A 27057-nucleotide genomic window follows, 5' to 3' on the forward strand; every position below is an offset into this window, starting at 1 on the left:
TGGCAAAGTTCACAGCCAGAGCCTGGCTCCCGGGCCCATCTCAGAGATGGCACTGGTGAGGCGCCCGGGCAGCACGCCCTGCGCTAGATTGAAGCATCTGCCTTGGGCACCACAGCCCAGGTCTCCACCTATCAGCAGACATTTACTCACCTTCGTAGAGGTGCCCTGGACGGGTCACAGGGAAGACTTACTGGAGGGAAGTTAGTTCCCCAACTTGCTTGGGACTCAAATAAATCTACGGTTTGTCTGTTTCTCTCAGTGGGTAGATGGGGGGCCCAGGTGGCTCAGCTTCTGACCTGCAGGGTCTTCCCAGGACTGGAAGTGCCCCTGACAATCGGCTCACTCATAGAATGCGCCATTCTGCTGAGTTCAGTACAGACTTCCAGAGGCTCCGGAACCAATGGCTACATGCACAAATCAGACTCACGAGCCTGACGGCCTGCCTTCCAATCTTGGTTTTACCACCTACTGGCTGTGTGACCTTGGGCAAGTTGCCTAACCTCTCTGGGCCTCAGTCGCCTCATCTGCAAAACGGGGACAGTAACAGCCATTGCTTCATTTGGTTGTTTCATTGAAGTGAGAGAATGTCTGTGAAGCACTGAAAACAGTGTCTGTCACAAACTATGATCATTGTCACTACTGACATTATTTGACGTGCCGGTAACCTCTGACAGAGACAGCAGCCATCAATTAAATATACACGTCCTCAGTTTAAGAACAGAAGGGAGCGTAGTGGGCTAAGCCCACATACGTGCTGACAACCCTGTAAGGTGGGAGGAGGAAGCTGGGCCTGGCGTTGATGGCTTCGAGAGTCCCAGCCGAAGCTCAGCTCTCAAAGTCCCCAGGCGCCCAGCACACTCTCATCTTGTCCACCAGGAAGGCCAGGGTCCCTCTCTAAAAGTCACGCTGGGGGAGGGGGAGAGGGGCTGCAGCCGACCCCAGCACCCTTCGCTGCCACATTGCGCTGGGAGAAGCTGTTCTGGGCTAGAGAGCGCTCACTGACTCACAGCCAACCTCCCCGCGCTCGCAAATGATTCAACGTCTAAAGCTCCAGCTCTAAATCCTGAAATGTCAGCGGAGTCCGCCGAGGCCCACCCCCACGTTCCCCAGGCCCGGAGCGGGGAAGGGACTTAGACAAGGTCACAAAGACCATGAGGCCCAGAGCTGGCAGCAAACCCGGGTGCTTTCCGCCACCTCTTTGCCCCTCAGGGGCCTGCTGCGGCGTCCCTGCCGGCCGGCCGCCTGGTGCTGTAGCTCCCCCCCGCACCCCGCCAGTGCGCTCTTAGCCTCCGGGGCTTCCTTCCCCGAAGGACTGGCTTTCCTTCTGGCTCTGCACAAAGCCCCCTCCCACGCCGCCCCAGTTCCATCTGCCTGCGTTACCCCCTCCCCCCAACTTCTGTGCCAGAGACGCCTGCCCCTTCGATCAGACCACGTGGCGGCACTGGGCATGGACCAGGTCGGTCTGATCCAGACTGGCTGTGTCCATGGCCCTCCCTCTCCTCGAGGCGAGCAGCAGGGACAATCCATGTCCTCAGACCACAGCTGCCCAGCCCCCTCCACACGGCTTGCTCTCCAGGGGCTGGCTCCACCCTTGGACCCTTTGCCAAGCCTCAGCTGAGGCCCTCAGGGGCCCGGACAGCCCCCCAGCCCTCCCCTCTGCAGGCCAGAGCAGGCAGGGGGTTCCCACTGCCCAGGTCTGCATCCCAGCTCCCCTCTCGTGACTCATGTGTCCTTGGTCTCCTTGGCTGTGAAAGGGGGTGATGGAAACAGTGGCGTAGCTTGTGAGACTCAGCCAGAGGGTCTAGAAACCTGCTTAGAACTGTGCCAGGACGTGTGGGAGGTGCTCCCCCCACGAGGCCCGTGAGAGTGTCCCCAGCCAGCCACCCATCCAGCCAACGCAGGGCCGTGTCCCTTCCCTTCTTGGGGCCTCAATTACCCTGTCTGAAAAATGGGGACAAAAATCTAGGCCTTGCCTCCCTCACCGGGTGATTCTGCAAGTTCAGTGAGGTCAAGGTTGTGAATGTGCCACACAGAAACCCATGCCCACTCTGAGCCAGGCCTGTGCTGGGCACCCAAGCAACCAGGGCAGATTAGTAACCAGTCCCTGCCTTAAGATGCTCACAGACTAGTGAGGGGTGACTGCGGTGGGTAGGGAGTGGACAGAGCTGGTGGGCAAACGAGGGGGCTGCCTGCCAAGCTGGCGCTCAAGTCCTTGCACAGAGCCACGGCAGACTGGGATGGTTGGGGTCAGGCTGGACTTGACCCTGTGGCTGGCAGGGACCCACTTGAGGTCAGGGGCCCAACGGCCTCACCTTTGGAATACCGAGTGGCCCCCCTCCGCCCCTCCCCCCAGCCCCGGGAATGTCAAATGCCCAGTTGAGGGAGGCGGCCCTGCCCTGTCCCTTCAGGGAGGCTTTCCACACTCTCTCCCAACCCCTCACCAGACCCTCACCCTGGGCTCCCCAAGGCACCCTCTGGTCCTGCCCTGCCCCATGCCATGCCCCCACCCCTCTCCTGGCCAGGCGTTAAGCCCCAAAGGGACCAGTAGAAGGAAGGAGACCAGGTCCGAGGAGAGAATCTCTGGGAGATGCCACGCCAGCGCTACAAATTCCAGAATCCTAAACCCCTGAGAAAACTGAGGACCCGACCCGGAGAAGCCATCTGGCCAAGGTCACACAGGGGAGGAGGGGGAGGACAGCTGTGCGCAGAGGGATGGAGAAGGAGTTACCCAAGTGTGGCCGAGTCTGCTTGCCGTTGGCATGCCGGCGGCGGGGCCGGGCAGCTGTGTGGGCGTGCAGGGGACAGTGCGGGAACGTGTGAGGGTTTCTCAGACCGTGTGTCCGGGAAGGATGACACAGTGTGAGGCCGCGGGGGTGGGGGGCGGAGGGGGTGCCAAGAAGCTCCGAGAAGGTGCGTGCGCGAGGCCGGCTCCAGACCAGGCCCTGAGCCCCCGGCTGTGCCCGCCCCGGGACCCGCCCGCAGCCCCCGGCGGCCTTTCTCCCCAGACGCAGATGCGCGTGCGCGCAGGATGCGGGGCGCAGGGTGCAGGGTGCAGGGTGCGGGGCGCTGTCCGCTGGCCTGGGGACCCGGGGGTGACGCGCGGCCGCGGCGCCGCAAGGACACAGCAGGCCAGGCGCGGGGCGCAGGTGCAGCGGGCGGGGATCCGTGTCCCTCCACCTGCCAGCCGCGCCACCTGCCGGGCCGCCCTCCCCGCCCGCGCCCGCGCCCACCCCGGCAGCGCCCGAGCGCCCAGGGCACCACTTACCCGGTCATGGGCACGGCCGCCGCCGCGGCCTCGGTTCCGGCGGGCGCTGTCGCTAGTCGCTGCGGGCGGACGCCCGGCGGACAACGATCCGCTCCAGGGACCGAAAGGCCCGGGCACCAGGCGGCCTGGCCGGCAGCGCGGGCGCGACCCTCCGCGGCGGGCGAGGGCTGCGGCCGAGTGCTCCCCACGCTCCGCACCGGCGGCGGCGGGCGACGCGGCGCGCTCGGCTCCAGCCGCAGCTCTGAGCGTGGAGGGAGGGAGGGAGGGAGGGAGAGGGGGGAGGAGAAGGAAGGGAGGAGGGAGCGGGCGCGGGGGGCGGCGCGCGGCGCGGGGGCCGCGGGGCTCCGGAGCCACGCGGCTCCTGAGCTACGCGCCCGGTGCGCGCCCTTCTGTCCCCCAGGACGCGCAGCGGTGCCCGCCCTTCTTGGCCTGGCGGTGACCCCGGAGGGCGCTGGCCAAGGGGGGTGGGGGTGGGCGCGGCTGGGTACTGGGGGGCCCTGGCACCGGGGAGCTCAGAAAAAGGGCACCGAGCAGGCAGGCTGCCGCTCCCTCTCCAGACTGCCCCTGGGTCTGTCTCCTTGACAGTCAAATGGAGCGTGGAGCTGAGTTGCTGATTTGTAATGTGGGGTCCATGCCCCCCTCTGCCCCTCACCCCCGCCCCGTGGCCTCCGAGGGGCTGGTGATCCTCAGGAAGCTGCCTGCTAACAGTTGGGAGGAAGACACCTAAGCACCAGGGTAGCTGGAGCTTGGGACAGGTTCTCAAAGTCAATGACCCCAAAAGGTTATCACACAAAGACCCTTATACAGGATGCAGAGAGATCCTGCACACAGGTGGACACCCAGAAGCAGAAACACAGGGACACACATTCGCAGACATAAGGGGAGACAGACACACAGACAAAACTCCAATGTGGAGAAGACCCCCATACGCCCAAACACACGTAGGCACATCTGTGGACAGAGACCGGAGTGTGTGCCCATGGACACCCAGTGGCCAGGCGGGAGCTGGCCGGCCGTGCCCCTGGTCCTTAAAGCCCCAAGCTGCCCAGCCCCAGGGACAGTGAGTGCCTCCGAACCTGGATCAGGCCTTGGCCCCCATCCGTGAGCAGCGAGCAGGAGTGCGAGGGCGTGGGAGCGGCACAGGAAGGGGGCTGAGTGTGAGTGACAGGCCCGCGGTGAGCATCACCACTCCAGAGCAGGCAGGTAGAAGAGGCTTGGACACAGCCACTAATTGTTTCTTGCCTTGGACAGACAGGGTCCCGGGGTGTCCTGTGTGCCAGGCCTGGTCTGGGCACCGAGGACACAGCAGGGACCCCAAAACCGGGAGCTGGCGGGCAGAGCATGAACTCAAAGCATCGCAGTTGGGGTTAAGGCCCAAGGAGAGCATGGCAAGGGGGGAGACGAAAGATGGTGCTGGGAGCTCAGGGAAGGCTTATTTGAGGAGGTGCCACTGTGACAGACACCTAAAGGACACGAAGGCACTGCAGACCCAGGGGGTCTTCCCTGGGTCAGAAGACTGGCACACCTCCCCACGGTCTGTCTCTCAAGCAGGAAGCAGCTGTTCCACGGACAGCCCTTGAGATCTGGCACCTCTCAGTGCAAGCAGAGGTCACACTTATGTGTGCGTGTGTGTACACACACACACACACACACAGACTTACACATGCTGACACATCCTCAGGGATGTGGACACACACATGTTGACAACTCTCACAGTGCTGACACACTCACATGTGCTGACACACTCACGTGCTGAGAACTCTCACACGTGCTGACACTCTCACACGTGCTGACACTCTCACACGTGCTGAGAACTCTCACACGTGCTGACACAGTCACACATGCTGATACACTCACACATGCTGAGAACTCTCACACGTGCTGACACTCTCACACGTGCTGACACACTCACACGTGCTGACACTCTCACAGCCGGTGACACACGCTCACTCAGAACGATCCCTCCCCCCCACGTGCTCAGTTATTCTCACACCTTTACACGCTCACTAGTCACACATAGTCACACACTTGTACACATTCAGTTATTCACATGCACTCACACTTCCTCACATAGTTATTCACATTTATTCACACTCACACCCACTCTTACCCACCCAGTCACACTCACACACTCCCTCATGCCTCTCACACAGGCTCACACAGTTGTTCACACTCTCTCTCTAACACGCACACTTCGGTCATGCACGCTCGCTCACACGCACGCTCCCCTTGCACTCCAACCCTGGCCGCTTTTCCTGGGATTTGCCCTCTGAGAGCCAGCTGGCTGTCCCGGTTGTTGCTCGGCTCTGGCCCCCTCGGCCCCTCAGCAGCCCTGGAGCCCGGTGCTGCCCCGGCAGCCTGGCACTGTTCTCCTGGCCACCCCCGTGCTTGGAGCCGGTGGTCAAGCTGGGCCTTCACTGGGCTGGGTGATGGGGCGCCCTGGGCACCCACACTGGGGAAGAGGAGCCCCAATCGGTGGGTGGCCTCCCGAGAGCCCTTCCCCCAGACTCAGACCCCCCTTCCCGGCCTCCCACGGGGGAACAGGCTCTCTGGGGTCTGGCACAGGGGCAAGTCCTTCCATCCCAGACCTGAGGCCCCTGGCCTCCCTGGGCCCTCGCTGGAGCTTCCCTCGGGCAGGGGGTGAACCCTGGACAGTAGCAAACACCAGCCTCTTAGCAGACATGTGTTGGCGGTTCTGGGAGGACAGAAGTGGTGGAGGAAGAAATGGGTGCTGAGAGGGGAGGCATGGGAGTGGCTGAAGAGAAGAGAGAAGACTCACTTAGGACTGTGTCACTGTTTTCCCTCGGGGCCGGGGACATATTATCACTCCTGGGGGCGGTGCTCATTTTACTGATGGCTGCTGTCCACACGGGAGCATTGGCACTGGCACGTGAAGTGCGTCCTGCTCCCAGACCTCAGAGCCGGCTGCCTCTTCAGCCCTCACTGTTGTCCCCCTTCCCAAATGCTTTCTTTCCCAGGTCCTCGGCCACCACCTGTCCCCAGGCCCCTCCTCTCCGTGGGCCCCGCAGCTGTCGCCCCTCCCTTGCCCGGTTTCGCTCCTGCCGCTTTTGGTGTGGCGGTCACCGTCTCCTCCGGGGAAAGCAATCCTCAGCCCAGCCCTGAAATGGGAGCCCCTCTGGCTGGGCCCCGGGTCCCCCTCCTCTTCCCACTCTCTCCCTGGCTGAGATCACAGCCACCACCCCCTGGCTTCGGGGGCCACCAGCGTGCCCGGACCTCCACGGCCAGTGGTCCCCTGCAGCCCAGGGAGGAGGGGCTGAAATGCCCCTGGAGAGACGTGCACATCCTAACCGCCCCCAGCCTGCACTGCGTTGGGACCCTGTGTGGAAATAGGGCCTTTGCAGATGTAAGTTCAGGATCTTGAGATGGGGAGACGATCCTGGGTTATCTGGGCAGACCCCAGATGTAGTGATAAGTGTCCTTATAAGAGGGAGGTAGGAGAACAGTTGACACACAGACACAGCAGGAGGTCTTGTGAAGACAGAGGCAGAGACTGGAGTGACGCAACCACAAGCCTAGGGATACCTGGAGCCACCAGAAGCTGGAAGAGGTCAGGAAGGACCCTCTTCTAGAGTTTTTCGAGGGAGTGTGGCCCTACTGATACCCTGGTTTTGGACTTGTCGCCTCCAGGAGCGTGAGAGACTCGATCTCTGTTTGAAGCCGCCCGTGTGGTCCTTTGTTACAGCAGCGGCCCCAGGAAACTCATACCAGCCCTGATCTGGCAGCAGGAGCTGGGGCCCTCCAGTGCTGGAGCTGCCCTGGGCTCTCCGGGGCCACAGTGGCTCTGTGCCACCCCTGGCGACCATGCCCTGCCCCATGTGTCCGGAGTGGAGCCGGCTTTGCCTCTTCCTGAAACCTCTGCCGTCCCCAGACTGGAGCCCAGAGTCAGGAGCCCACGGGGGTGGGGCCCGCAGTGGATGAACAACCTCCCAAGTTCTCAGAGTGGGCCCCTCCACCACCCAGGCCCTTCAAGGAGGGGTTGTCCCTCTAAGTGCCCTGCCCCCAGCCCCTGCCATGGCCTGAGGACACCTGGCTGGCTGCCCCTCCGACAAGCCCCGACTCGTCTAAACCCAAGCAGTGGATTGAGCTTAGGCTCCAGCTGGGCCCGGCTACATCCAGAAGGCACCTGACCTGCAATAAGTACTTGGAAATATCCCCCACCCCAGCCCCGTGTCACTCAGAGTCAGCTCCTTGGTGGCCTCTCCTTTCACAGGACAGCCCTCCCCGAGCGAGACACTGCCATGACTTTCATTGCCCTGGGTGTGTGTGTGCACGCACGTGTGACGGCCCCAGCTCACCCTCTGGATCAGAGCCCTCCTCTGAGTGCAACCACACGCCCACAGCTCCCCACGTGCTCCTGGCCCTCAGGGGGCATTCTCCAGGCCCCGGGGGTGCCACACCCCACCCTGCCCACTCCCTAACTCTCACCCCACGTCCAATCTGCACCCAAGTGCAGGCTCCTACTCAACTCAAGGTCGACTGGACCTGGCCCCTCCCCCATCTTTCCTGCCCCTTTCCTGCGGGGTTACCGAGGCTTTGGGACTGCACACCCCTCCGCCCATCCACCTGCACACAGCTCACAGCAGAGCATCCCAGTCCTCTGCAGCTCTGCCACCTAGGGCTTCCTGGGACCGCAGCTGGGCCCTGGGCTCCACGGGGAGGAGCCTTGCGTGGTGTACAAGGCATACGGGGAAGTGTACACGAGGGACTGTTGGCTGACAGAGATGTTGCCATAGGCTTTTTTCAAAGGCCAGTCAGTCTCAACTTTTGTTTCGTTATTACTATCATCTAATAGTCTGCAACACACTCGATACCAGAGTGAGGCTAAGTGGGCCGTTTGTCTTTTTTTTTTTTTGACTGCGCTCAGGCTTTCGCTAGTTGCGGTGAGCGGGGGCTACTCTTCGCTGTGGTGCGTGGGCTTCTCATTGCGGCGGCTTCTCTTGTTGTGGAGCATGGGCTCTAGGCGTGTGGGCTCAGTAGCTGTGGCTTGTGGGCTCTAGAGTGCAGGCTCAGTAGTTGTGGTGCACGGGCTTAGTGGCTCCGCAGCATGTGGGATCTTCCCAGACCAGGGCTCGAACCCGTGTCCCCTGCATTGGCAGGCGGATTCTTAACCACTGCGCCACCAGGGAAGTCCCCTAGGGCCGTTTGTCTTTGACCTAGTGCTCTGGGTACGGAGACCTCCTTTCCAACCATGATCCCCAAGCCCTCGTGGGGTGCGGCCCTGTTCAACTCCCTGGCGCCTGCAGTGGGGCCTGAGTGGTCCCCTGGGTCCTCACAGCCACACTCTGGTCTAGCAGAGTGTGGGTCATGCCTGCATGGAGCTGTCCCCTCTCGTGTGTGGTGACCCACCAGGCCTACGGGACACCTTCCCTGCGGCCCAACCACGGGGTTCTCCTCTGTGCCTACCAGCATTATTACACCGGTCCCACTAGCGTGTCATGGCACCGGTGTCCCAGGGTAAGAGGGAGGCAGGGAGGAAAGGAAAGGCAGCAAGCCTGGAGAGAAGACAGTGATCCACAGGGGCTGAGGTGAACCCACACCACAGGGTCCGGTGCCCAGACCTGCCCGCAGAGAAACAGCCCGAGGGCTCCATGTTTCTGTCTCTGCTGGGCCGTGTGCCGGCTGCCCCTCCTCCCACCAGCGAGGGGACTTGACCGAGGCCCTGACTCCTGGACCCCCGCCAGTGCCCTTGCCCTGAGCCTGCCCAGTTCAGCAGAGATTGCCGGGCCATGGAGCACACGGCCCAGAATAGTGCTGGGATGCCAACGGGTGACATTCTATCGCTGGGCCACCACACTGAGCGGTGCCTCCCACCCCCAAAAGGAGAAATCCGGGGGTGCCGGGTGCCCCAGGGCCAGGCCAGGCGGAAGGGTGCACGGAGCCAGCGCGCGGCGCCTCTGGGTTCCTCCTCTCCTGGGCTGGCATTCCCGGCGGCCCCGCCTGCTCTATTTTCATTGGTGGCCCACGGCTGCTCAGAGAAGCCCTGGATCCCATCACCTGGGCCAGAGGCCCCTTGTGTACAACGAGGGAAGAGCAGCCAGGCCATAGCCTGTCTCCTGCTTAGCCCGCTGGGCTTGCCGTCCAAGGGGCATTTCTTGGGGGACTGTCGCCCCCTACTCCCTTTCTGGGGCAGACCTGTGTCTCCAGGCTTCACGGGCTGTGCCCTGGATCCTCTCTTGGGAACTGGCACCCACACGCTGCGACCTAGGCTTGGCTGTGCTGGCACACAGGGTGACCTACTGGGTGGTCGCTGTGCTGGGAGCGCAGGCCAAGCCAGTACAGGCAGGTGCGCACAGCACTGGGCCCTGTCCCCGTGAGGCCTGGCTCTCCTGGGAGTGCGCCCCCTGGTGCTGACACGGGTGTGGCACACAGCTCTGACCTCAGCCAAAATCCAGTATTGTGCTGAGCCCCCAAACCCCATCAAGACAGGCAGGCAGGGGCCCCTAGGATTTCCCGGCTCCCGCTCGGTTGGGGGGAGTTTCTGGCCTGGCGCTCTGCAGCCAGCGGCTGCTTGGCAGACACTCCGCTCTGGGAGGGCAGACGCTACCTCAGCCGGCCCTGCTTCAGGAGCCCAGTCTGAGGATAGCCGGGGCAACAGAAGTGACTAGAAGGGACGGGAAGGGGGCAGCCTGGGGCCTTCTGCCTGATTGCCTAGGGCCTCCTGGTCCAGCCCCGAACCTGGGGGTGCTGAGGACCCTCACTTGAAGGCCAGGAAAGCAGCGAATATGCAGCCCAAGGCTCCGACTGGGCACGGAGAGGTGGAACCTGGGAGCCAGCCACAGCGGACCCCCATGGCTCCCGTTTCTTTTGGGTCCCCAGTCCACCCCGAGACGCTGCACACGCAGCCGTATTGCACAGTGTTTCTTTAATTGAAAGACAACAACCGACCTCAGAAGCAGCCCCTCCTCAACCTGGGCGTGATCACTCAGAGCCCTCACTACCCCAGGGGGTGGAAGGCAGCGGGAGGGGAGACCTAGCCATCGTGGGGGAAAGGGGGACAGTGAGAAGCGTGATGGGGACTCTGGCGGGATGCTGGGTCCCACCCAGGGGACAGACTCTCAGGGTCTGGCTGAGTCCAATGCTCTCCCTGGACTGTGGAGCATGTGGTTGCAGGATCATCCAGGCTTGGGGGCGAGGCCTGGGTGGGGTGGGGGGCAGCTTTCCCCCACCGCAGCCCGCCTGGGTAGGGGCTGGGCAGAAGCCCAGCGAGACAGAGACCAGACCCAGCCCAAGGATGTGAGAGACGAGAGGGAGGACGAGGGAGGGACAGACGGAGAGACAGAGAGAGACGGAGAGGACTGATTCAGGGGCCAGTAGAGCAAAGAGGCTGGGATGGATGGCCGTGAACTCACAGAAGGATGGCAGGGGGCATGGGAGGAGAAGGGTAGCAGGCCAGGCCGAGGAGGGATGTGTGCCAGGCAGGTAGGGTGGGCTCAGCGGGGTCTGCTGTCTCCATCCCTGGCCCCCCAGACCCAGGGACCATTTTCCTTGGACTGGAGCCTCAGACAATTTGGTTTTGGGGTGAATGGGAAGAAAGCTTCGTGGGGGCACCTCTGCGTGGTCATGATGGGGGAGCAGGGGTGGCTCTGAAGCTAAGGGGTGTGTGATGGGGGCCAGGCCCCACGCCTCACCTGCACACTTGGGAGCCAGGGCAAGGACGTCGGGCGGTGATGAGGGGGGTTGGGGATCAAGGGCAGGGCTGGGTTGGGTGCAGTTGAGCATTGGCTTCGCTCCCTTTCTTTGCTTCCCCCCCTCAGGACATCCGCTGTGCTGCCCAGAGACCCCACCCAGGCCACCTTGGCGGCTGCTGCCACCTCTACTTTTTGTAGTTGCCAAACTGGATGGCCAGGCGGTCAGTGACGCAGCGGAAGGTGGCCGGTTGCACCTCCCAGTAGGGCACGGGGTTGCTGAAGAGGCTGATGCCATTGTAGTAGGCTCGCTTGACCCCGAAGCCCACCGGGCAGAAGTCATTGACGCCCACCTTGGTGATGTTGTTGGTGTGCAGATAGACCACCTGGGGGCAGAGGGGTGTGGCTCAGGCTCAGGGCAGTGGCCCAATCGCCCCCACCCCCCTGCCTGAGTCTGTCCTGCCTGGGTAGGCCAAGCAGAGGGCAGAACCCCGAGGGCTGGTGCCCTCCCTCCCGCCTGAGTCCCATCCCACCGCCTCACGGGCCACGTTTCATTGTGTTGCATCCACGCGGCCCTTTGGGGGCATGGAGGTGATCCTCCCATTGTCTGGAGGAGCAAACTGAGGCTTGGGTATGGTTGTTGGGCGGGTGTTGGCCAGCGTTAAGGCACTGGTGTGTGACTGGGTGCTGGGATGGGGAGCTCGGGGGGAGTGGGTGTGAGGTGAGGGGTACGTGGGGCATGAGTGGTGGGGTGGGACTGTCGATGCGGGAAGGATGGCTCACATAAAGTCCCTGGCCCTCCCTCGGGGTTCCCTGGGCTCTGGGTTTGCCCCCAGGGAAGCAGCTTCCCAGTCCAGAGCCCCAGGGGCGTGAGAGGAGAAAGAGCCTCCTCCTCCCCCGGTCCCCCAGCTCCCTGAAGCCACACTCTATGGGACACGAGGGTCAGGAAGTGAGGACCCAATGGCGGCAGGGAGGCGCTCAGCCTGCAGCAGCGCCCTCTAGAGGCGGCAAGGACACGGCCGCTAGAGGGCGCGCTCGGCCTGGCCGGGGAGCTGCTGCCGCTGCAGGTGGGCGGTCCCCACGCAGGGCTCAGGCGGGCTCCGGTGTACTCGGCTCTGACTGGCCAGCCCGCGAGAATGGCGGGTCTCCTGGCACGTGTGAATGGGTTGGAAGCAGCGACTGAGGTCCAGAGCAGGGCCGAGTACGACCAAGTTCATCCATGTGGCTGACAGCCAAAGTGGGGGTAGGGCCCCTGAGAGAGCCCCAGGCCAGGCCCTGTATCCCCTCATCAGCCCACTTCGTGCCCTGGGCTGTCCTTGTCTTGTCGCAGATCTGTGTACCCCCGTGCCCAGACTGTCCCCTGACCTCGTGGGCACCCACCTGCGAGACCTGCTCTTCCCTCACGACCTTGCTCCCCCGGGCCCCGCCCTCTCTGCTGTCCACAGTGGCATCCCCACCCGACCCTCTTCTTCCTCAGTGCAGGGGGTTGGCACTGAGGGAGGGATCCCTGAGACTGCTCCTTTCCAGCGAGGTCCCATTCCACTCTGTACCCAGACCCCACACGTGCTGGGCCTGAGCAAGGAGGGCCATGGGCTGAGGGGCTGCCCTGGGGATGTAGGCTGCTCCCCTCCCCCAGTCTTAGAGAACCCAGCACCAGGGGCTGCCCACTCCCTGGCTCTCACCTGGAGGAGCTTGAGGTCCGGAAGGCCAGCAGGCACCCTGGACAGCTTGTTATTGTCCAAGTGCAGTTCCCGCAGGGTGGGCAGAAAACTCAGGCTCCCATTCTCAATCATGCGGATCTGGTTGTGGCCCAGGCCCAGCCTGCGAAGGGGTGGATGAGAAAAAGACGGTGTGGTGGGGCCCACAGGCCACACGGCACTGTGTGGACTCAGGCCCCCCCGGCCCCCCAGCCCACCTGTACAGCTTTGAGTAGCGGAGCAGATCCTCCAGCTCAATTGCCTGGATTTTGTTGTGGTCCAGATGGAGTTCATTCAGGGTCTCGGGGAGGTCTGCCAGGAAAAGAGGATGCTCTGGGCTGAATGCAGGAGGGGAGGCCATGTGCGTGGGCTGATGCTGTGTGTGTGTGTGTGTGTATGTGCACGCTCCCACGCTTGGTGGAGCAGAGACCCTAGCTCTGCCCCAGGTGGGGAGAGGGGCAGCCAAAGCCCTCCCTGAGTAGACTGGGTGCCTCCAGATGGCTCCAGGCCCCCCACCTGTGTCCATGTGTGCTTCGAAGGCCAGGTAGAGTGGGAAGCAAGGGCTGCCTTCCTACCTTTGGGGATGCCGGTGAGCTTGGCCTCAGAGATGCGCAGGTAGTTGAGCTTCAGGCCATCGAAAGCTCCAGGTTCAAAGCCACTGTTCTCCAGGGGGTTCCCACCCATCTCTAGGAGAGAGGCCCCCTCAGCCCTGGAGCCAGGCCTGGGCATCTGCCCACACACCCCCGGAGCCTGTCGGCTGCCTGGCTTGGGCTGCCCTAATGGGCCCTGCTAATTACCCGCTCCCCCATCTCTCCCTGAAAACGGTGCCACTAATTTACTAACGCAAGTGGACTAAATGCAAACTCCTCTCTATTCAAGGCCACTAACTCCCAAGGGCACTGGGCCTGGCATCGGCCTTAGGGGGCAGAGGGAACAGGGAGAAAGGGAGGGGTGACAGAAATCAAGGCTGGGCTCCCCGGCCCCCCCAGCCGCTGGCTGGCTGGCTGGCCGCACTGGCCCTTTCCTTTCCCTTTCCTTACGGGCCCTGAGTTTCTCTTCACCTTCCCTTGGCAGCTCTGGGGCGTGCTCCTAGACAAGCCTCCAGAAAGTTCCGTGAGGCCCAGCTGGCTGGTCCATGGCTGTCCCGGACAGCCCAGCGCCCAGCTGCCCTGGCTGGCAGAGCCCCCCTCCTTGACCCTTCTCCCCCATCCACTGCCACCACCGGGGAGGGGTGACGACCGCCCCTGGTGGGACCTCGCTCACCGATGCAGTTCATGTTGCGAAGCCCACTGAACACGCCCTTGGGCACCTTGCGGATGCGGTTGTCATGGATGCGGAGCTCCACCAGGGAGCTGGGCAGGTTGGGAGGGATCTCCACCAGGTGGTTCTTGGAGATGTAGAGCTTCTGCAGCTTCCGCAGGGGGCTGAAGGCCTTCTCGTGGATCTTGGAGATCTTGTTGCTCGCCAGGACCAGGGCCTGAGGGGGGCGGCGCGTGCTGAATTGAAGGCCCAGCCCCCACCTGCCCGCCTTCTCCGCTCCCCCATCTCCTGCCGCCTGAGCTAGCGATTCACGATTAGCAGTTATCAGGACTTTACAGGTGTTTGAGCCCCAGCTCAGCCTCCAGGAGACCCGTCTGTGCTCCCAGGCAGAGTGGAGATCGGGGAGCTGGCGCTCAGGCCCAGCAATACCACTGCTGCTTAGCGTAGCCTGCCGCTTCTCTGTGTCCCAGTTTCCCCACTTGCACCCTGGCTACAATGAAATCTTTTCTCACTGTGTTGCTGGGAGGAGTCAATAAGATGAAAAGTTTTCAGTCAAGAAGGGAATTGGGCTGAGTGATCCTGTCCTGCACTTATGGCTGCTGACACCTGCACATGTGCCCTGGGACCCTGGGCACTCCCACCACAGCCGCCTCCAGACCTCTCTCAGGACTCCCCAGGTCCCTGGTCCGCTCTCGCACTCCACAAGTATGTGCCCACACCCATCTGGACCCAACCCCCGTGCTGCGGGCTTGCCACCTCCTTGCAGCCCCTCGGAAGGGCCAGGGTGGGCTTACATAGAGATGATGGAGGCCTTTGAAGTCATCCTTTCGGATCTCAGAGATGTCGTTGTTCTGCAGGTCCAGCAGAGTGGTGTCGGGAGAGATCTCTTTGGGCACAGCCTTCAGACCTGGGGGCCGGCACCACTGTCACCAGTGTGAGCCACGGCCGTGACCCCAGAGTGGCGCGGAGCTCAGGGACTCGCGCGCACGCGGACCCGCACGCAGGGACCCTGCCGCAAGTGGGCCAGTGCCAGAGCCGGCAGTTGGAGGGGCTTCTCGCTCCCCGCTTGCTTGCAAGCAGACCAATGGACACCCTCCCACACTGAAACCAGGATTCCCGAGCTGGCTTGAGGTCACCCCCTACCCATCCTCATGCTTCCACGTCCATCCCACTGGACTGACCCAGGTCGGAGCACTGAACGACCCGCAGGTGGCAGTGGCAGCCGAAAGGGCACATGGCGCTGTAGGTGGGCGGGAGGGCGTCCAGGTCTGGGATGCCCGAGGTCGTGTCGGCACCTGAAGCCTCCTCGTCGTTCAGCATGGGCAGCCCGTCGTCCAGGGTGAAGTCCCAGAAGCCTTTTTGCTCAAAGGGCAGAGCCTGGCTCAGGGCCAGCAGGGCCGCAAGAGGCCACAGGGGCCACATGGTGGGCGTGCCTGCGAGACTGGGGCAAGAAGAGGCCATCAGGAGTGCCCAGCTGGTGCCCATGCCTGTCCTCTGGGCCCTTGCCTGGCTACCGTCCTGAGCCCGGGGGGCTGGGGCTCTGCACGTGTTGGCCTCGTGTCCCTCACCCCTCACCCCTCACCGGTGCAGCCAGGCCCTGGGCTGTAGGGGCCGGGAGGGAGGTGTGGGTGGGCAGGAGACCCCGGGGCAGGACTTGGCCTCAGTGGGCAACACTGTGTCTTCCCAGTTGGTGAGTCTGTATCCCTCCAACACGCTCACGCAAGTGCACACACACACACTCATGCAAGCACACACACACACACGCTCACGCAAACACACACTCACGCAAACACACACACACTCACGCAAGCACACACTCACGCAAGCACACACACTCATGCAAACACACACACTCACGCAAGTGCACACTCACGCAAACACACACACACTCACACAAGCACACTCACGCAAGTGCACACATACACACTCACACAAGCACGCGCACACACACACACGCACCAGCCACTGAGTCAGCTGCAGCCTGCCTGGGGGGTCAGTGAGGCTAGTGGAGGAGGCGGAGAGGGAAACCCAGCCATTTGCCGCCCACAGGCTTTGAGGAATTCAGATTTAAAGAAACCACTGTGGCCCGGGCCACTGCCACATGCTCAGGGCAGCGTGGGCGCGCTCAGGGCTGACTTAGGTGACCACAAGTCGCTTCCTTTCCTGCCTGAGCCCCTCTTGCAGCACACCCACATTTTTCTAAGAGAGTCAAGAGGACAAGGCACTAGGCTGGGCGCATTGGGCAGAAAGCTGGGCCAGCCCTGGAGGGAAGGTGGAGGAAAGGGGCATTCTCCCAGGCCATGCGTGGAATCCTGGAGATGGAGGGGGCATCCCTTGCCCACCCCCACCTCTGCTCCCGTGGGCCGTGGCTTCCTCCCCTGGCTCAGCCCGCAGAGCCCCAGGGCTCCCACCTCTGCTCCCCCCCTTCCTTCTGCTCACGGCCCGGGCCCCTGGAGAGGCCACCGGAGGGGAGCAGGCTGCTGCCACGGTGGCGGGCAGGTTCAGGCTTGTCCAGAGGCTCCTGTGCTGAAAGACAGTGCCCAGAAGGGGGCTGGAGCCCCTGCCTCTCCTACCACCCCCAACTACCCGCTTTCCTGGGAAAGCCCCAGCCTCATTTTCCCATGTTAAAGAGGAGTAAGTGCGCCTGCCCTGCTTGTCTCCCAGGCGTGGGGTGTCTGGGGTTGCCCCAGGTGCAGACGTGAAGCAGCCCCACCCCAGGGAGGCCCTCACTTGGGGCCCATCTTGGCCAGGAGAAGGGCTGTTCAGGGCTTCAGTGGGGCTGGGAGAGCCCCCCGAGCCTGATGGCCGGCTGCAAAGGGGGAAGGAGGCCCCCAGCAGGCCCGGTCGACCTGGGGCTGGACTGGCTGCCGGGGGGGGGCACTGCTGCCCCGGAGTCCTCCCACCAGCAGGCAGGTGTTGGGGGCTGTGGCCACCTCCAGACGTGGGCGCAGCAGCTCTGCACCTCGGGTTCCCATTGATCCCCATCTTGCCGCCCCTCTCGCACTCCTCAGGCCCCCCGCTGAGCTGGTCACGTGGCCTGTCCTGGCTCCCACCATCCTGAGGACGGAGCTGCAGCTGCCAGCGTGAGGGGCTGGAGGAGCCTTTCTGGCAGCTGGGACCGCAGTCTGCTTGGCAGGCAGAGGCCGGGGGCCCAGAGCGCCACCAGCGGGCCCCGGTGACGGGCTCAGCAAAGCTGCCTACCTGCCCCGGTCACACATCAAAGTGAGGCCCCCTCATGCCGGGGGAGTGCCCAGCCTCCCTGGCTCCTTCAAGCCTTGAGAGCCCACGATGACACTCCAGGTCCCGCCAGCCCCAGGCTGGCCCAGTAGGACCTGGGGAGCCCCCAGAGGGCCTCGGCGAAGAGTTGGGAGAAGGCCCTGGGCTGGCCTATCTGGACCACGAGTCCCTCCTTCTTCCCACGAGTTCGCAAACCCCAGGGCAAAGCAGGGTGGGCCTAGGCCTCCCAGGCTTGCCGCTGCTGTGCAGGGCCCCTGCCCAGGGGCTGCTGGACACCCAGGGCTGGGCAGAGGAAGGCGAGGATGAAGGCGGGGGTGGTGGTGAGTCAGGGCTGGAACGCCCGGCAGGATCCTTGGGAGGCTCTGGGATCCACCGTCCACCTGGACAAGTGGGGGTGGGGGGCTGGTCTGGCCAGGCCCGGCGGGAGGCTTCAGGAGGCACTGGGCGCAGACAGGCCTCTTCTAGCCTGGTGGGACCGGGAAGGTCTGGGGGCCTCCACGGGGAGCCTCCACCCGCATCTGGCCCCTCCACCACGGGAGAGGATGGACAGGCGCTGGGAAGGCCAACCAGGGCAGGACTAGCCACTGGGGCCCCAAGTGGGCTCACGGGACCCTCCCCGGGGGGACGGAGGCTCTGGAGGAGGTGAGCCGGCTCCGGGCCGCCGTGCCTGCTATGCTGATGTTGCTGAATCTGGGGCCCCACAAAGAGGCTGAGAGAGGGGAAGGGCCAGCTCCAGTGCAGACTCACTCTGAGGGGGAGGGAGGCTGAGGGCTTGGAGGCCCTACCCCAGGGCCCCGTGACAGAGCACAGGACAAGGTCTGGCTGGTTTTACCCGGCTCCTGGCTGGGCCCAGGCAGTGGGCAGGCTGGCGCGCTTTCCGGCACAGCCCTCCTTTCCCCGGGGAGAACTGGCAGGAGACTCAGCGGCCAGAACTGTGCAGAGCGGAGGGGGCCGACTGGACACCAAGCCCACGGGGGCTGCAAGAGACCCCCCCACCCCGCTCCCCCGCAAGCGCCAGAAGGAGCCAGGGAGGGGCCTGGAGGGGGCGCCCGGGAGGAAGGCACCGTTTTACCGAGGAGAAAACGGAGGCCTAGAGAGAGGAACCAAGGTTCCCCAAATCACTCAGCCTGAGACTTGGAGCCCAGCTCAGGCGGCTCCAGGCCCCGGGCTTTCAGGCCTCAGCCGGAAGCTCCACACATGGCCCAGGGGTGATGGGTTCTCTGGCCCGTGGGCTGAACGTGGGCAGTGCACAGAGGCTGGGGGAGGAAGCCGAGCTGCAGGGCTGCCTCCCCCCACCTCACACCGGGTCCCTCTCACCGCACACACGTGCAGGAGGCGGGTGGGCCCTCAGCCCCGGAAGCGGGAGCCCCCCACGGACAGCTACTGTGAGACCCACGGCAAGTCCTGCCAGCACCCCCACCCCCACACTACCCAGGCCTTTGGGCCTCCTGAGTGTGTCCCCAAGGACTTCAGGCAGCCTCGAGCCCCATCAAAGTGTTCTCTGAGCTGGATGGGCCCCTCCTCCTCCTCAGAGCGAAGGAAAGAGGCGGTGATGGCGGTGAGGCCTCAGGCCGCGCGCCCACAGGTTGGAGTGAGGGCCGCCCACCCAATAGGGCTCTCCTTGTCTGGCCCTCTGAAAGCCAGCGCAGTCCTCCAACTGGGACTGCTCCAGGTCACAGCCAAACAAGACACACTGGCAGCCCCTGAGAACACGGAGGGGCCGTGCCAGGCATTCAGGCCAGGCCAAGGGCGGCGGGAGCGGGCCTGAGGTCTGGCAGGCCCTGGGAGCTCGCCTGCAGATGTGCGGCCCGCAGCTGCCAAGTCGCAGATGCCAGATGCCTGACGCTGTCCCGCAGCCTCGGCCCGGGTGTCTGGCCCCTCTGAGCAGCCCGACCTGAACCCGGGCGCGCGTGCCGTCTTCCACCCCGCCCGGCGGGTCCCTGGGACTGCGGGCCGCCCTTCCCCCCTCCCCTCTGTCCGCCAAAGCCTTTGAGGCCCAGCTCCTACTAGCAGGCCAGAGGCAGGGGCGCTGCCCAGAGCTCTGCTCTGCAAGCCGACACGCGGCTGCTCGCCGCCTCCCTCCCGGGCCCGAGAGAGGGGACGTGCACCACCAGTGGGTCTCCTGAGGCTTATGCGTGTGCGTGCGCGTCGGGGGAACTGTGTTTGGGGTCGTGGCTGCGGGGGGTTGGGTGGGCCCTGAGCCCCGCCCCGTCGGTGTCTGCACGCCAGCCACCCCGAGCCCACCGCCGTGGCCTCAGCACGCCTTCCAGCTACGAGGGGAGCAGACATCCAGGCGTGGCTGGCCAGGGCGCTCCTCCCTGCTGGGGTCTTGGCGCTGCTGAGGTGACCGGACAAAGCTGGGTCCTGTGCCCCTGCAGCCTTCAGGGATAGACTTGACCCGGATGTGGGTGTCGGAGGCCAACAGAGAGCCAGCCCATGTGCTGCAGAGTGCTGGCACCAGGGAAGCGGCCGGTGCTGACCAGGCCGGACGTCTCTCCCCACAGCCTTGAGGACTGCCATCACTTCCACCCCCAGCCTGCTGGCAAACCTCTGGAAGGCCGGCAGTCCCAGTGCTGGCCTTCTGCCGTGCCAGAGTCAGGCGGCAGATGAGCCAGGTCAGCTGGGGGTCCTGGGCTGCTGGGTGCCCTGCCCCCCCCCCCACGGAAGGCTCGCTGCAGAAACCCTGAGGGAAGGGGAGGGTGTTCCATCCCTTCTCAGGGTGGGACAGGGCACTCAAGTGATTTCTTAGCACAGCCCTCCTGAGGACCAGCAGGAAGTGCCATTTCTACCACTGGATGAATGGGTGAACTGAGGCTCAGAGTCTGCCCGAAACCCTTGCCCAAGGCCACACTTTGAGGAAATGGTAGAGCGGGCACACGTGCCTTGCCCCACCCTCTGCCCCCGCAGACTTTGTTGCAGAGCCCAAAGTCACAGAATCCCAAGCTCCCTGGGTTGCACAGGGGGCCGAACCAGCCCCCGGTCCCTGCAGAAGACTCCTTGCATCTCCCCCACTCTGGCTGGGAGGTGACGCTGACGGAAAGCAGGGCCCTGCCCTGTGGGTCCTGCGCCCCCTGGCTTGCATCACGAATCCTCTAGAAACATGGCGTCTCTCTCTGACTGCCAACATCCATAGCTCCCCTCAGCCCGTGGGGCCAGATGCCCCTCCTCGGCCCCAGCGCACCCATCAGGCCAGCCCCAGCCCCTCTGCCTCCGCCTCCAGCTGCAGGGAAGTGGCCTGGAAAAGCCATCATCCCAGCCTGGCCCGGGAGATTCCCCCAAGCATCTTAGGTCCCAGCAGGTGCCAGACCCCACAGGGAGATGCTCTCAGCCTGGTTCCCAGAGCCTGAGGTCCTGTCTGCCTTGCTCCCTCACTGAGCCAGTGACTCTGGATGGGGTGGACGTAGCCCTCTGCAGCTAGCCTAGGAGGTCGCCGGACCTGTCACCTGTCTCCAGGGACACAGCTGCCAGAGCCAGACTCCGTCTGCCCTCTGCCCTTCTCCTTCAGGTTCTAGTTTTGTTCCCCAAATCCCCGATCCCGTGGCCACTCGGGCCTCTGACTGCTGTGTCCCTCTTGGCCATCTGAGCCACCCAGAGGCAGCTGGTGGGGGAGAAGCAGGGGCCGGTTCAGAGTCGCATGGAGCCTGGGACCTCTCCCAGCCCGCTGCCCCTTGTCCTACAGCTCAGCTCCAGGCTGGGGTTTCTGCTGAGTTTGGCCTTCAGATGCCGTGGATCAGGAGAGCTGGCTGTGAGGAGGCCGGGTAGAGCCCCAGTCCCCTAAACCTGAAGGATGTGTCACCATGGGGAGGGGCAGGCATGAGTCGTCTGAGTCCCTGGCACCTCCACTGGGCTTGGGTACGTCAGCGATGCCAGCCTGCCAATGAGCGCGAGCTGGGCTGTTCTGCGGACTGCTATGGGGGCCGAGCAGCCTCTGGAGGAGCTGAGGCTGGTGGGGTGTGGGCAAGTGGGCAGCTTCCATAGGCACCCAGGAGCTGCCCCACCCCAGAGTAGAGAGGGTGGGGGACAAGCCAAACAGAGTCCCAGAGGGCGTGAAGGAAGCCCTGGGGGACCCTGGGGCTGGGGACTCCAGGTGAGGGGAGGACTTTCACCCCAGAACCTTCCATCTGGAAGGTGGGGAGATGAACCACAGCCCCAGGGAGCACTAGGAAGCTGGTTTTGGAAGCCTGGAGAAGGGCCTGGCTCTAGGGCTACCAGTTAGCCTCTGGTCTGGGGCAGGACTGAGCAGACTCCCTCTCCGTCCTCCCAGGGCAGTCCCCTCTGCCTCTCCCCACACTGGCTTCCTCGAAGATAGGATTCACAGAAAAGGTTTTGTGGGTCATCAGGTGTGGGCCCCAGTATGTGAGCAGAGGGGACAGAGGGGGTGGGAGGAGAACTGAGCGCCCCGGGCACCAGCCGACAGGACAGGAGGGGGCAGAGCTGGCAGGGCCCGGGGGTGCCTGCCTCCAGAGGGGGCCCATGCTCACCCCCACCCCACGCTCACAGCAGGGCGCCCCAGGACAGTCACCATCACCCTCCAGCCCCAGGATTTGAGCTAAGCCCTTGGGCTGGTGTGTCCCCTCCCACCAGCAGGGCCGACAGGCACGGGGAGGGGTGGGCAGCTCAGGGCAGGGACCAAGCTCTCCAACCCTGGGGAAGAACTTTCTAACAATCCAGGGTGTTGGCAGGGAAGGAGAGGGGCTCCAGACATGCCACTGAAAGGACAAACAGCCCAGTGGCCTAGCAGGTGGGGCTTTGGAGGCCCCGGAGCTGGGACTGGGGCCCTGCCCGGAGGCGAGCCAGACAGTGCCGGGCCCTACTGGGAGTCTGGGAGCTGGGCTGCCGCCCGCAGCTCACAGTGCTCCAAGGGTGGCCCTGGGGGCCGGCCACGGCCTCAGGCTGCATCCCCAGGCGGCCAAGGACAAGTTATCGCTGGGACAGGCCTGTCTCCTTGGGGCTTCTCCAGGGAGTGGAGGAGGGCTGGTGGTGGGTGGGCCTGGGAAGAGGCTCATGACAGATCCCTCCTCTGGGACTCGAGGAGGACGCCGCCGCCGCCAGCGCTGGAAGGGATGCTCTGTGGTCCTGAGTGACTAAGGAATGTTGCTAAAGAAAGGAAACGCTTTCTTGTCTTACGAACACACCCTCTCTTCCGGTCCTTCCCCATTCATGCTCCTCTGTTGGGCCAGGGCCTCTGCTGGGATTGGGGGGAAATTGGGGCCAATGCTTGCGTGTCACCCTGCATGACGGTCAGAGGGCCAGCACCCCACATTTCTGGGCTCCTAAAATGAGCTGGTACAGAACTGCCATCAGACCCATTGGTGAAAGGGCTGGGCCTCGGACTCCCCATCAGCATAGTGGGGTCCCTGGTCCCTGCTCCAGGGCAGGGCATAAAAGCGGTAGGATGGTTAACGCCCTCTGTGACCCGGATCCTGGGACGTGAAGGTGGGCTGGTCGGTGGGCCAGCCGGGGTGGCCAGGGCACCACTCAGCTGCTCGCTGCCTCACCATGGGGGCCCTCCCTGCTCCCGGCCTTCTTCCCACTGCCCGGTCTTGGCGGCTTGGAGACAGTACTATGGCTTCCTTTCGATGCACGCACAGAGAACTGCCCTCAGAGGCTCACCCACGCTGGCCCACGGCAGCCGGACACTGGAAGTTCCACAGAAAGGCGCCTCTGCCGAACCGCCAGCCTTCCCAGCATGTGGATGGCGGTGGTGGCCATGCACTCTCCCTCCTCACCATCCCGCAGCCCTGGGTGCACATTCCTGGGCACCTTCCTTGTTGGCACTGAGGGGGGCCTGAGCATCTCCAGCTGGTCTCAATCTCAGTCAGTCTCTACCTCGTGGAGAGCTGGCCGGCCAGGGAGGGGTGAGGGCACAGAAGCAGGAGCCCCCAGAGGGCAGGACTGGCCACCGAATCGGCAACCTGAGTGGCCCTTACGAAGACTTCAGCTGTGTGAGAACAATCTCCCTGGCCTGAGCGAGGTGGTCTGCCCTGCCTGCCCCACCCAGCACCCTGCCCTGGAGGACCCCGAGCCTCCTGCTCCACTCAGCGGAGCAACTCTGGAAGCTCTCACTAACCGGTGCCCAGGCCCCAGCCCCGCCCCACCCATGGAGCAGAGAGGTGCTGTTCCCATCCCCCAGCCTTCCAGCATACTCAGTGGCACACCCAGAGGGCTCCATTCTCCCTTGTTCCTCTCCTGGGTCCCTCGGCAGTTCCCTCAGCATGCCAACCACCTTGAGAGCTTGCGGGACATGGCCCGTGGGCCTGCCCCCTCTCACTCCAATCCCCACGCACTGCACTTGACCATAAGCTATCATCGTCAACATGCAAGTGACTTTGCGGGCTCCCTGGATGCTATGGGGTCAATAGCCGGGGTTTGTCAGTTAGGAGCTCTGAGTCCTGGCCCCAGTTCTGCCCCTGACTGGCTGTGCCACTGTGGGCAGGTTCCTGCCCCTCTCTGGGCCTCAGTTGCCCCCTCTGTACAATGGATGGGGTGGGAGTGGGACCAGCAGGGGCCACGCCTCCCCTCCCAAACGGCTCTGGAGGGCAACCTTGTTGCTACCTTTGTTTCAGAACTGTAGTTCTCCCTCCATTCCTGAGACGCCCCCAGGCACCAGCAGGGGGCTGCCTTTGGGGGACAGAGCAACTAGCCTGGGAGCTCTTGAACCTCACCCCTTCCTAAAGGTGCCCATCCTGGGATGATGGCGTCCTCACATCTACCCATGGTCTCCAGAAGCCCTCCGGGGCCCCAGGCCAAGCCTGCCTGGCTAACACAGCACAGTCGCCTGAGTGTCCTTCTGCACCCCCCTTTGGAACCTCAATCCAAGGGGGCTCTGGGGACAGAGAGGACTGAGCTGCCCAGGCAGTCCCGCCCAGGGACCCCCCCAGCCAGGACTCTGTGGACCCACACCTCGCCCAGGAGGAGGTGGAGGCACGGCATTAGCCTGTGGGTAAGCAAGGAATATCTGGGCAGGGTGCCTGGGGTGTGCCTGGGAAACCAAGTCTCTGAGCCCACGCCGTGGACTAGCCCCAGGCAGTGGGGACCACTCCCCAGTGACGAGCTTGGGCAGGCGCCCAGAGGTCCTCCTAACCAGGGCCAAGTGCAAAGTGCACCTGGGACTTGCAGTGAACTAAGGGAGCCATTGGCAGAGCCAGGGTCCCAGCCGCTCAGCCATGGCTGGATGACGCTCTGGGGTAGCGGCCAAGGGGAAGAACCCCGAGGGGCGAGGCAGAGAGGGCAGATGTGGAGCACAGCTGAGTAAGGTCAGAGGGGTGAAGGAAGGGGATGTAGAAGGTGCCTGGGGGACAGCAGGGAGAAGAGGCAGAAATGGGACAAGGACCCAGGGGGCCGCAGGGTGGCGACGAAGGGGCGCGGACCAGGAGCCTGCAGCCGTGCAGTGGGAATCCACAAGCAGCCTAGGGGCGGGAGAGGGCGGCGAGGGGGCAGCGGGGGAACTGGAGGAGGGACAAGGAGGGTGAGCATGGGGTTGGCAGGGTCGCGGGCATCTCGAGGGCAGTGAGGGGGCAGCGGACCCAGGGGTGAGGCAGCGAGAGGAACAGCGGGGACACTGCGGGGCTTGTGGAGGTGGGGGACCCTACCTGAGGAGGGGAAGCGGCGGGCACAGGCTGGCTGGTTGGCAGTCTTGAGGGTCGGGCAGTCCGTGCGTCTGTCGGTCTGTCGGGTCGTCGGAGAGCAGCTGCTCACTCCTGGGCAGTTCGTGGAGAGAGGGAGACAGAGGTGGCGGCGGCGGCGGCGGCGGCGGCAGGGAGGCTAAAGGCTGGGCGGGCGTGCCGACGACGGGAGGGGACGGCGGGGAGGGGGCGGGGAGGGAGGAAAGGAGGGAGGGGGCTGGTGGCGTGGAGAGGGAGGGACAGAGGGAGGGAGGAAGGGAGGGAGGGGGCAGGCTTCCCGGCCCCCCTGGCAGCTTCAGAGGGAGTAATTTTCTTGTAGACGGCTGGGCTAGCTGCACCCCTCCCCCTTGCGCCCCCCAGGACTCCCCCCACTCTGCCTGCCCCCCCTCTGCACCCTGGGGCACACAGTGAAGGGACACACGGTCTAACTCACACAAGGACCCTTGGCGTCTCTGGGCAGGCGCAGCCTCAGATATTCAAACTTTCCACTATCCGGATGGGGACACTGAGGCCCAGAGAGGGGCGGGAGCTGGCTTGCGGGTGTTAGGGCGGGCAGAGGACAGCGAGAGGGCAGAAATGGAAGGGAGACCAGGGGGAGGTGGCCTCTGATTGCTAGTCCAGTGAGGGGACCCCGGAATTTGGTCCTGAGCCTTCCCAGAACTTCCCAGCCTGGAAAGGGATGAGGGTGGCAGCTGTTGTGGATTTCTGGAAGGGCTTGATCTAGGCTCCCGGGCACTCTGGGCGCCCCACCTCCCAGCCCACTGCAGCCTCTTTTCCCTAAAAAAGAGGAAGCGGTCCTATCTGTGTGATCTCAGGATGGGACTCAGCTGGGGGCTGGCAGGACGCAGCACAGATACTGGGGGTCCTCCCCAGCTTGCCTGCCCCGAGCTGAGGCTCAGAGAAGCTGATTCAGAGAGGAGGAGCCAGCGAGTCATCCTTCTTGCTCCATGTGAGCAGGTCCCCTAGGGTGCAATAACTGCTCTGAGGCTGGCCACTTCCTCGGGGCTGAGCCCTGTGCTGGCCACTTACAGGGGTAACTGAGTCAGCCCACCAAGCGTCCCAGGAAGATGCCGGCATCAGCCATGACATCCACGCCTTCACTGGAAGCTCAGCCACTTCCCGAGGGCCCAGATGAGCCCAGGGCTGTAGCACGACTCCTCCTTCCTGTTGGGTGGGGCCCCATTCCTCCCCCGGCCCGTGTACCCAGCCTCGGTCATGGGGAGACTCCTGCAAGAGCAGTTTTGGGGAGACAAAGGTGAGGGTTTAGACGGGGCGGGAAACTGAGGCAGGGAGCAACACTGAGATCTGCAAAGGAGAACAGGGAAGAAACCAAGGCAGGCAACCCAAGACAGGACAGAACTCCACTGAGAGGAAAAGAAAAATGCATAGAAAGAGAAAAAGCTCAACAGGGCAGAGGCCGAGGACAGGCCAGGGAGAGGCGGGGCCAATGAAAGGAGAACAGGGGTGAGGCCTGAGGGTCCCGTCCACCCGGCCAGCTGTTGTTTAGTCTTTTGGTGCTCAGCTTCAGGCCATCAGGCAGGTAAGGGTCTAGAAAGTTCTGCCACGGGGAGTGGCTGGGCCCAGACCCCTTTTCTGTTCACCAGCGTCAGTTCAGGGATCCCTGGTCAGACCTGGGACACAATGGTGGCCTGATCAAGCTGCCTGCCTGCAAGAAGCTTCCAGGCTGGGCCACAGAAAAGGGAGAAGTAAGAAAAGCAGGGCCAGGTCGGGAACTCCGACTCCTTCTTGTTTTCCTGGGTGAGGCAGTTACAAATGGTTGCGAGCAGGAGACTGGAGAGAACATGTGCCCTTCCAGACACAGGGAGTCGGTTTTGCTTGTTTGTTTGTTTGTTTTTTACTGTTTATTGACGACATATTCAAACATCTCTGGGTCGCCCCACTGAGCTTCAGCATCCCCTGTCACAGCTGGGGAGGAGGAGAAAGAGGATCCAAAGCACGTATAAAACACTGTGCTCCACGAAAGAAGTTAGTTGAAAAAGACCACATATTGCATGATTCTGCATGAAACGTCTAGAACAGGCAAATCTACAGGGACAAAAAGTAGATTCGTGGTTTCTTAGGGCCAGGGGGGATGGTGGTGGATAGAGTGGTGACAGCTAAAGGTATGAGTTTTCTTTTGGACGTGATGAAAATGTGCTAAAATTGACTATAACGATGTTGCCCCCTCTGTGAATATACTAAATAAAAACCATTGAACTGTACACATTAAATAGGTGAATTGTATGGTATGTAAATTTTATCTCCATAAAGCTGTTTAAAAAATGTTCAAATGAAAAGAAATGGGCACAAGGCATGCCCATTGCCCA

The 27057-nt window shown here is 63.3% G+C and overlaps 1 protein-coding gene across 1 annotated transcript; it reads right to left on the reverse strand.

The window, feature by feature from the left end:
• Positions 1 to 10131: 10131 nt before the first annotated feature.
• On the reverse strand, positions 10132 to 24887 carry BGN (biglycan). Its single transcript, XM_060087501.1, has 8 exons — positions 24698 to 24887; positions 15050 to 15309; positions 14663 to 14775; positions 13872 to 14085; positions 13184 to 13294; positions 12827 to 12920; positions 12594 to 12732; positions 10132 to 11297 (listed from the first exon to the last, which is right to left on the reverse strand). The coding sequence occupies exons 2-8, from the start codon at positions 15288 to 15290 to the stop codon at positions 11100 to 11102; spliced, it is 1110 nt and encodes a 369-aa protein (XP_059943484.1). The 5' UTR covers positions 15291 to 15309; positions 24698 to 24887; the 3' UTR covers positions 10132 to 11099.
• Positions 24888 to 27057: the final 2170 nt, after the last annotated feature.

The sequence above is a fragment of the Mesoplodon densirostris genome, chromosome X (assembly GCF_025265405.1).
Source record: "Mesoplodon densirostris isolate mMesDen1 chromosome X, mMesDen1 primary haplotype, whole genome shotgun sequence".
NCBI classification, from domain to species: domain Eukaryota; kingdom Metazoa; phylum Chordata; class Mammalia; order Artiodactyla; family Ziphiidae; genus Mesoplodon; species Mesoplodon densirostris.